General features: G+C 39.5%; 1 protein-coding gene across 3 annotated transcripts; it reads left to right on the top strand.

Moving 5' to 3' along the window:
* Positions 1–357: 357 nt before the first annotated feature.
* On the top strand, positions 358–4,162 carry LOC122034797 (FT-interacting protein 7-like). 3 transcript variants are annotated; one of them, XM_042594150.1, is made up of 2 exons: positions 358–666; positions 1,602–4,162. In XM_042594150.1, the coding sequence occupies exon 2, from the start codon at positions 1,611–1,613 to the stop codon at positions 3,942–3,944; it is 2,334 nt and encodes a 777-aa protein (XP_042450084.1). In that variant the 5' UTR covers positions 358–666; positions 1,602–1,610; the 3' UTR covers positions 3,945–4,162. The 3 variants fall into 3 exon arrangements, with proteins under 3 accessions (XP_042450084.1, XP_042450086.1, XP_042450085.1); XM_042594152.1 differs by having other exon boundaries at positions 1,608–4,162; XM_042594151.1 differs by lacking the exon at positions 358–666 and adding an exon at positions 886–940.
* Positions 4,163–10,633: the final 6,471 nt, after the last annotated feature.

A 10,633-nucleotide genomic window follows, 5' to 3' on the forward strand; every position in this document is an offset into this window, starting at 1 on the left:
TAAAAAGGAAAGTAGAAAAGGAAAAAACGGGATGATCATCCCACATTTAAACTTAAATATATTATATATATTTTTTTAAAATATGAAAATGTATAAACTAAATTAAAATAAATTAAGTCCAATCGAACCAACGTGGTATTGTTTGGCAATATTTAGGACGCCAGCATGGCTAGTCACGTGACAAACAACCTCCCACAGCCGTCTCCCCACCACCACGTCCGCCTCCATTTTCTTTTCTATTTTTTTTTAAAAATCATTTCTAATTTTCTATTATTTTAAAAATAATAATTTCCCACCTTTATTTATTAGGATCTCAAATAAGACGACACATTAATCTCGCTTCTCATTCCTTTTTAATCCAACTACAACATCGGCCGCTCTGCTTCACTGCATGCTCTGCCGCTGCCTCCTTTGTGTTGTGTTGGTTTGCGTGCTCTCTCTCTCTCTCTCTATTTTGCCTCGTTTCTCCCGTCGACATCTCCTTCTCGCTTCAGATCTCTGCTTTGTTCCCATCTGCTGAGAGATCAGGCGTCGGAGGGAGCTATGTGCGAATGTGAGGGACAGAAGTGCAGCACCAACCGAGTCCGTCACCTGCGCTTTCCTTCGAAGCCCATCGGCCTCTCATTCTCTCTCCTACTCGCTTGATCGTTATTCTGCTCTTCTGAGGTATTCCCGATCGCTTAAAGGCTGAACCTTTTTGGTTCTTTCTTCCGTTTTTGAGTTTATCGGAGTGTTCTTCTTCGATGTTGAACTTCTTGCTCGTATCTTGGTTTTCTCTGAGGAAAAATGTCAGTTTTTTACCATCCGGTAAAAATGCCAGTTTTTCTTCCCCTCATTTTAAGGTTAAAGAAGTTACTATGTGAAAGTTTGGGGTTTTAGGGTTTCAGTGGATGAGTTGGATTCGGCTGCGGTTGATTGTGTTCATTTCAATCTTCTCTAGGTCTGAAAGTTAGAACATATGACATTCTAGAGTTTAGAATTTGCTGTTTCTCAAGCCTAAGCTTTTGTAGATATTATCTATGTTACTCGTGAGACACGTGCCGGTTTACTAGAAAGCAAGATCTAGGCTTTGGATTCTTGAAACTTTGGGTTTTAACGTGGAGCATTTACATTTCTTCTGATCTTTCTCATGCTATGTAGATCTCTCAATATTCTACTGCAAAAAGAACATTCGAAGTGTTTCTTTCAGGGTTTTATTTAATAAAGTCCCGGATTCCTTTGGACTCTAGCTTTGTTTTATATAAGAAGGGTGAAAAGACAATAAGGATTATACTGGATAGAATAGAAGATAGTAAGGATGGAATAGGGTCAATACCTTCATTCTCATGTTTGTTTAGAAAGAGGAAAATTATGTTAAATCTTTCTTTCCTTTGTTCAGAAGGATGGGAGGTTAAAAATTTATTTAAGAAAGAATTACTCTCAATTTGAGTGTAACTCGAGCAAAGATTAGATTTCAATGGTCTTTTGGATGAAAGGATGTTTTCTTCCTTCTATCTGAGGATAAAAAAACTCGTTTCCCACCCTTCCTGTTGCATCCTTGTGCATGTTCTCATAGTTACTGACTAACAATGTAATTTTAACTCTTCCCCTTTTGCCACTAGCTTCAGAAGATGCAGAGACCATTCCCTCTCCCTCAAGAGGATTTCTCCTTGAAGGAGACTGCTCCCCGCCTAGGTGGAGGAGGACTTAGCGGTGGTGACAAGCTCACCAACACCTATGACCTCGTTGAGCAAATGCAGTACCTCTACGTGCGCGTCGTGAAAGCCAAGGATCTGCCAGCTAAGGATGTCACTGGGAGTTGTGATCCTTATGTAGAGGTAAAGCTCGGTAATTACAAAGGTACGACTCGTCATTTTGAGAAGAAGAGTAACCCTGAATGGAACCAAGTGTTTTCCTTTTCCAAAGAGCGAATCCAAGCTTCTGTGGTCGAGGTTTTTGTCAAGGACAAGGACTTAGTAAAAGATGATTTTATCGGAATGGTTTTGTTTGATCTTAATGATGTTCCTAAAAGAGTTCCACCTGATAGCTCATTGGCACCACAGTGGTATCGCTTGGCAGATCGCAAAGGGGAGAAGGTGAAGGGAGAACTGATGCTGGCTGTTTGGATGGGTACACAAGCAGATGAGGCATTCCCAGAAGCTTGGCACTCTGATGCTGCAACAGTTCCCGGTGATGGCCTTGCCAGTATTAGGTCTAAGGTATACCTTTCCCCCAAGCTTTGGTATCTGAGAGTTAATGTCATTGAGGCCCAAGATCTGCTTCTCATACCTAAACCAGGTTTCCCTGATGTCTTTGTTAAAGTTAACCTTGGCGGTCAAATTCTAAGGACAAGGTTTTCGTCAAGCAGGTCCGCCAATCCTTTGTGGAATGAAGATTTGATGCTTGTTGCGGCAGAACCTTTTGAGGAACATTTAATCTTAAGTGTGGAAGAACGAATTGGACCAAACAAAGATGAGGTGCTAGGGAAGGTCGTTGTTCCTCTACAGAATGTTGAGAGGAGATTGGACTGTCGTGTTGTAAGTTCAAGGTGGTACCATCTCGAAAAGCATGTGGCTGTTGATGGGGAGCAGAAGAAGGAAGTGAAATTTGCGAGTCGCATCCATCTGAGGGTAAGTTTGGATGGGGGTTACCATGTTTTGGATGAATCCACACATTATAGCAGTGATCTTAGGCCTACGGCAAAACAGTTGTGGAAACCAAGCATTGGTATTCTAGAGCTCGGCATATTAACTGCTCAGGCATTATTGACAATGAAGACTAAGGATGGGCGTGGCACCACTGATGCTTATTGTGTTGCTAAGTATGGGCATAAATGGGTTCGGACAAGAACAATCATTGATAGCTCCAATCCCAAATGGAATGAACAATACACTTGGGAAGTTTTTGACCCTTGTACTGTTATAACGATCGGCGTGTTTGATAACTGTCACTTACAGGGTGGAGAGAAGGCTAACGGTGCTACTGATAACAGAATTGGCAAAGTTCGTATTCGACTTTCTACTCTCGAGACTGATAAAGTGTACACGCACTCTTATCCTCTGTTGGTTTTGCATACATCAGGAGTTAAAAAGATGGGGGAAGTTCAGTTGGCTGTTCGGTTCTCCTCTTCCTCTTTGCTTAATATGCTGCATACTTATTCCAGGCCATTACTGCCGAAGATGCATTACCTCCATCCTCTGACTGTTAGCCAGCTTGATTATTTGAGGCATCAATCCACTCAGATAGTCTCAATGAGGTTGAGTCGGGCAGAGCCACCGCTGAGGAAGGAGGTGGTGGAATACATGCTGGATGTAGGTTTCCATATGTGGAGCATGAGAAGGAGCAAAGCCAATTTCTATAGACTCATGTGTGTTTTCAGTGGTTTGATTTCTACAGGAAAATGGTTAGGCCAAATTTGCCTTTGGAAGAACCCTATCACAACTGTACTCTTCCATGTTCTCTATGCGATACTGGTTCTGTACCCAGAATTGATACTTCCAACGATGTTCCTGTACTTGTTCTTGATTGGAGTATGGTACTACCGATGGCGGCCGAGGAAACCTCCTCACATGGATACTCGACTATCTCATGCAGACACAGCCCATCCAGATGAGTTGGATGAGGAATTTGACAGGTTTCCTTCAACGAGACCGCCTGATGTCATAAGGGCGAGGTATGATCGACTAAGGAGTGTTGCAGGAAGGGTGCAAACTGTGGTTGGAGACCTGGCTACACAAGGAGAGAGGTTTCAGTCTCTGTTAAGCTGGAGAGATCCTAGAGCAACTGCCCTATTTTTGATCTTTTGCCTTGCAGCTGCCATAGTTCTCTATGTTACGCCCTTCCAAGTCATCGCCCTCCTAACTGGATTTTACATGCTGAGACACCCGAGGTTCAGGTATAAGCTACCATCAGTGCCGCTCAACTTCTTCAGGAGGTTGCCAGCTAGGACAGATAGCTTGCTTTGAGAAATCCATGCTTGTTTATGCTGCGGTAGTAAAAACTATCTAGATTTGAAGTCTTTTTTTAGCATATCAGTGTTGTGGTAAATGGTGAACTTGTATTCGAACTTAATCTGCCCTTTGTATTCTGCAATTTCCAGTTACTCTTTCGATATCTAGCTGTTGCTTGGACTTGTTCATGGTCAAGTGCACTAAGTTCCTAAAATCAAGTATTGTTTTAGCCATTTGGAAGATTTTCTAAAGGTTCTAGGGGCATTTTGCCTATGAAGTACCGTAGAAGTGCTACTTAAGGTGATCATGACCCATGAAGCTTTAGCATCATAAAGAGACTTCTCCTTTCAGCAAACTCAATTTTTAGCATTGCCATATCGATTTTTCTCTCTTCATCACAATCGTAGTGCTTCTACGATGGATGAAAGCAGATTGGATTGCTGAAACAGTGTAATATAACTTGTGGGCATTAGTTTCTCTATACTGTCTACTAAAGCAATTGGTCTGAAACCATGCACAAGAAAAGTTGAATCTTTCTTAGAAATTGCAGTTATGAAAGACTCTTAAGATTAGATGCAACTCCAGTAGGTTTTGAGAAATTCTGAGTTCCAGTCGTTAGGACCAGGCGTTTTGTGAGAGCCAATCTTCCACCATAGAAGGTCTTGCTAAGGCAGCCACAGCAAGGTTTTCCTGATATAACTCGCAAGGGCACAGACTGAGACAGGTAGGTGCCTTCTTGGGCTAGTAATACATTCGTTGAGCACTGTTTCTTCCATACGTGCCTTCTTTTAATATCTCAACCTTCCTTTAAAGTAGCATAATGAATATCCCAAACTCTCCATCACTCCTGAATAATCACTTCGAATCTTGGGTAAAGTAACCATTTATTCTTGAATTGAATAACCTCTGTAAGGTGAACACCATTATCACATCCAATATGATAAAAAATATTGGATAAAAAAATGATTCACTCATTCCAGTGTCTTTGTTAATCTATCCTTAGATCAATATGAAGAAGATAAATCATGAATGATTACTAGTCATTAGTGAAGACATAAAGGAAGACATGTTCAGACATATCGAGTTTCAATCTTATGACCTAATGTGATAATACCTCATGTTTTAATCACCGCACCATCTTAAAAGGATACCATTATCACATCTAAGAAGGATAGGAAAGTGATCGGAGAGGCCTTCAGCACAGATGAGAACATTTCAGTAATTAAAGCCTCTTTCAAAAGGAACCTATTGATCTTAGCAAATGAACGGTAATCTGTATTTGTCCTTGTTCAAATTTATTTGATAAAATAATTAAGTTAAAAGGAATTAAGTCATTGAAATAATGGTTTAATATTCACTTAATTTTTTAATGAGTTTGAGATAAATTCAAGTTGTTTTGATAGTTTAGATATTTGCAAATTCATGTTTTTTTTTATTTTAAATTTTTATTATTTAAATTTGTTTGATTGGTTAATAAGTTTTTTTTTATTGGTTAGTAAATTTGATATTATAAATTTATTTATTTATATATTTATAAGTGATAAATATAATTTATAAATTTTATTTATTAATATTATTCATAAATAATTTATATTTTTTATTTGTGAATATTAACCATTAAATATGTATATATTTAAATTTTTTCATTTAATTTAATAAATTATTTAAATTTATTTATTTAATTGATTTTTATGTATATTAAATAAATATAAATAAATTTTTATTAAATCAAACACTTAAGTTAGCTCAAACATATTTCAAATTTGACATCATCACTCCTGTGGATACTAAAATTCATGTGACAGGTGAAATCCTCTAATCTATAAATTATAGATCAGAAGATGATCCATTTACTATGGTTGGTTGATTTTGATGATCTTTACTTGTTAAACACGTAGGGGCATCAAAATTAACCTATGTATGGAGTGGATCATCTTCTGGTCCATAATTTACGGATCAAGATGTTGGAGTGTATACTGAAAGCCTAAGCTTTGTAAACATTCATTATGAATAAAGAATCACATTTGGTCTAATTATCTACATTTGTTTGTAGTTGTTCATTTAATTTATATTGTAGATAACATAGTATGTGGTGTCACATACAGAAGATGATGTTATCAGTACCTTATAAATTATAAACAGTAGCTCACGACCAGAATGGAAAGGAACAAACCATTAGAAAGTCGTAGTGTAATTAGGTATTAGTCTATCTTGACTATATAATTACACTAGTACACTCAGAGTGTATTGAGTAGGACCATTTGAGGTCGTTTCTTTTATACTGACTTTATAAAGGAACAAAAACCTCGGTTATTATGGAAGTGTGTGCTCTTAATCCTAATATAATAACAAGCACATATATTTGATATTTATTTCTTTAATTTATCAATGGGTGAGATTTAGTTCGATGAATCAATAAGCCCGATAAATTGGGAAATGATATCACTTATAGTGTGTGTTGTTGATTATAGAAGGAAACTGTGTCCTAGAGATACTAGGTCGATAATGTCCCCAAGAGGAGCTCATAAGGATTGTCATGTTAAACCCTGCAGTGGACTTAGTCCGACATGACGATAAGGTTGAGTGGTACTACTCTTAGACTTAGACATTAATTAAATGAGTTGTCGTAACTCACTTAATTAGTGGACATTCGATATCTTAAACACAGGAGACTAACACACTCATAATAAGAAGGAGCCCAAAATGTAATTTGGGATTGGTGCGGTAGTTCAATGATAGTTCTCTAGTGGAATGAATTATCATTGATAAAATTAAGTTGTGTGTTGGGGCGACACGGATGCTTAATTTTATCGGGAGACCAAAACCAATTCCTCCTCTCGGTCCCTATCGTAGCCTCTTATTTATAGAGTTCTATACCCACCTTCTATACCCACCAATAAGGGGCCGGCCAAGCTAGCTTGCCGACCTAGGTATAAATTGGGTGGTCGGCCCTAGCTTGAACCCAAGCTAGTAGGGCCGGCCAAATAAATTAAAAAGAAATTTAATTTTAAATTTTATTATTATGTGGAAGATATATTTTAAAGAGAATTAAAATTAAAATATCTCTCTTGTAAAAGATCTACAAAAGATTAAAGAAAGAGATTAGATCTCTTTCCTTATTTGTAGATTGGAGAGATGTTTTATTTTTTCTTTAAAAATTATTCACATGTTGATAAAATTAAAATTATAGAAATTTCCTTTTATCAACCATGAAGAGATTTTAAAGAGGAATTTTATTTTTTAAAATTTCCGGAAACAAATTAGGAAGTTTTAATTGTTGATTAAAACTTGTCCTCTTTTGTTATCCAATGATGGTCGGCCACTTGAAATTAATTGGGGAAATTTTATTTTATTTCTCTCAATTAAATCATGTCAAGGAAATTAAGGAAAATTTATTGTAATTAAATTTCCTAATTTGCCTAGGCCAAGGAATATAAAAGAAGGGGTGAGGGTGCCTTCACAAGACACAACATCTATTATTCCTCTCCCTCTTTTGTTCCTTGGTGTGGCCGGCCAACCTCTCCCTCTCTTCCTCTTGTGGTGACCGAACCCTACCTTTCTATTGGAGCTCTTGTGGTGGCCGGATACTACTCGGAGAAGAAGAAGAAGAAGGAGAGAAAGCGAGCATCTCTTGGAGCTTGGTTAGTATTTTGTTTTTCCTCCTTGGTGAAGCTTCCTCTTTGTTGGCCGAACCTAGCTAGGAGGAGAAGAAGGTGATTGGTGGTTTCTCGTCTCGGAAGATCGTGTTGGTGCAACCTTAGGTCAAGGTTGACCTGGTTGACCCGACTCGAGTTGACGTGACTCGAGTTGTATTTTGATGTTTGACTTGGGAAGATTGTCGGTGCAACCTTAGGTCAAGGTTGACCTAGTTGTGTTGCATGTTGATGTTTGACACTCGTGAGAGAGTTCTATTCTTGATGTGGGACAAGAATAGATGTTTGGGAGATTATTGGTGCAACCATAGGTCAGGGTTGACCTGGTTGACCTGATTCGGGAAAAGTCCAAGTATGGAGACTTGGCACGGAAAAGTCCAAGTAGGGAGCTTGGCACTGGAAAAGTCCAAAGTATGGAGACTTGGCACGGAAAAGTCCAAGCAGGGAGCTTGGCACGCGAAAAGTCCAAGTATGGAGACTTGGCACTGGAAAAGTCCAAGTATGGAGACTTGAAAAGTCCAAGTATGGAGACTTGGCACGGGAAAGTCCCGGTGAGTGAAGCCAGGGGGAAAGTCCTAACTGGATGTTAGGCGGTTGGAAAGTCCTGGTGAGTGAAGGGAAAGTCCTAACTGGATGTTAGGCGGTGTGGAAATCCTGGTGAGTGAGGAAAGTCCTGGTGAGTAAAGCCGGGCAAGGGAAAATCCAGATGGATCAAGGGTGATCGGACATCGGGTGAGAAGTCCAAGTGAGTGAAGCTTGGCATATGGAGTCGGAGGGGCTCGGTGGCTCGTTCTCCGGACACTCTAAACCTAGGAGTTGGATCGGATGGTGACCGATCCAGTGATATTGCGTTTGCCCTGATCATGTCTCGATGGAGACCGATCGGGGGCAACTGCGAAAGCGTGGATCGGTCTGGCGACCGATCCACCCGATCGATCGGCGACCGATCGGGCATAGATCAATGGCGTGAGGCAAGCTGGGCCGGTCTATGGACCGATCAGAGGTTCCTGATCGGTCCGGACCGATCGGATCGCGACACCTGATCGGGGGACCGTCGGTGACAAGCAAGCTTCGCGCCTGGGCGCCGATCGAGTTCTAACGTTGCGACGCAGCTAGTTTCTTCTTCTTCGCGGTATAAAGGGTCGAGTGCAAAAAACTTCCTCTTCTCTTAGCTGTGCTTGTTACGGTGCTTGAGCTTTGTTGAGCTCTTCTTCTGAAGCTTCGCGTGAGCTTCTCGACTGGGATATCCTGCTGTTGTAGGTGTTTCGAGGAGCTGCTGCTTCAACGAAATCCAGTCGGCGAGGAGGCAAGAAAACCTGTGTTTTTACATTCATTGTTCTTGTCTTCTTGTATTTCTTGTTGTATTCCTTTCTTGCTGTTGCAGAATATTGTTGTGAGGTTTCTCCACCCACAAGGAGTATATTATTAGCCGGTTCTCCGGACTCACCCACGGATTGACTGGACTCGTCCACCTTACGGACACGCCGAGGAGTAGGAGCTCTCAACCTCGTTACATCGACGCTGAGGTTTGATCTTCTTGTTTTCATTTCCTTGTTTGTTTTTCCAAGGCTTGAATTGTAGGAAGAAAAGCGAGAAATTGGGTTATTCACACCCCTCTCTGGCAGCGTCTGAAGGATCCTAATGATCGTTGCCCACACAACGTCACGAGGTTAGAAGAGGAATCGGTAGAAGATCAAGAGGTTTTTCTACAAGGTATAACTAGTAATTTCTATTTCCGCATCATGCTAGTTATTTATGGAAATAATACCAAATACAAGAGGCTTACGTTCTAGAATTTCGAATATGTTTTTCGAAGTTGTGTTCTTTTGTTTCTTTCTTTTCCTTGTGATTTGATTGTTCTCTTTGGTTAACCTAAAGTTATTTTAGGAAATTAAATATTAGCTTTCTATTAAAGGTTTTGTCTAGTCGGTGGTGGTTGCTCCCATATCCAAGAAGGCCATGTGCCTCGCCACGTCGATCTGGGAACCTTTTATGGAAATTAATATTTAATGGAATTAATAACAAGGAGACTTGGGTCGAACGTGTTAAGTTCCGGGAGATCCAAGTCAAATCCTAAAGAACAAATAGATTAAGTTTTGGATCAAGCGTGTTAAGTTCAGCGATCCAAAATTTAATTTAAAAGAACACATGGTAGCTAGGAAAATGTTCAGACCTTTGTACAAAATTTTGTACAATGGAACCTATAGGTTTTCCGAGTAGCAACCAACAATTGGTATCGAGCTAGGGTTTTGCCTCTGTATTTGGTATTTAGTTTAATTATGCATGTCATACATAATTTAGGAAGGTTAATAGTAGGATGTGCTAACTCTATGGATGAGGATCCAACTATTATGACTTTTAGTTAATTATGTGTGTGATTGGACCCTTGGACATGTCAAGGGCAATTTATATGTGTGTGCATGATTGTATTAAGAGCTGTATTTAGTTTTATTAGGATTTTATTTTGATCTAGATACATGTACATTCCTTTTATGGAATATAGGATCAAAATGTAAAATTCTATTTATGTCATGGATCGAATCTTGCAAAGCGTGGAACCTTCTAAGGACCAGAGGGCAGCGGAACTCGGAGCAAGATGGATGCGACAGCTAAAGTGGCCAAATATGGCGGCAACTTCGGATGACAACACACGGAGGACAATTAAAGATAAAAGCCATAATAGTTGAAAATTAGATTTTCTATTTATTGCTTTTATATTGTACTGTGTTGTTAGTTTACAAGTTTAGTAGGCTAGCATAGTTAAAATGCCTCATTTGTAAATAACTAAGTGGGAGAGGGATTTTTAAGTAAATCCCATGGTCTCCATTACTGGTTTGTAAGTGATGCAAACAAGCTTGCGCGTTGGCTCTGAGTGCCTTCCTCCATAACGGATGAGCTTGTTTGCGGATCACTAGAACAGACTTCCATTTTTGGATGACTATAGGAAGTTAATTAAGAGCGTGTGATCTTCCCCAACGGAAGGGGCATAATCTTATTAATGGACTTAGTGTCAAGTAATGGTATACACTTAGACACATCTAATAGTATCCT

The sequence above is a fragment of the Zingiber officinale genome, chromosome 11B (genome assembly GCF_018446385.1).
Source record: "Zingiber officinale cultivar Zhangliang chromosome 11B, Zo_v1.1, whole genome shotgun sequence".
NCBI lineage: Eukaryota > Viridiplantae > Streptophyta > Magnoliopsida > Zingiberales > Zingiberaceae > Zingiber > Zingiber officinale.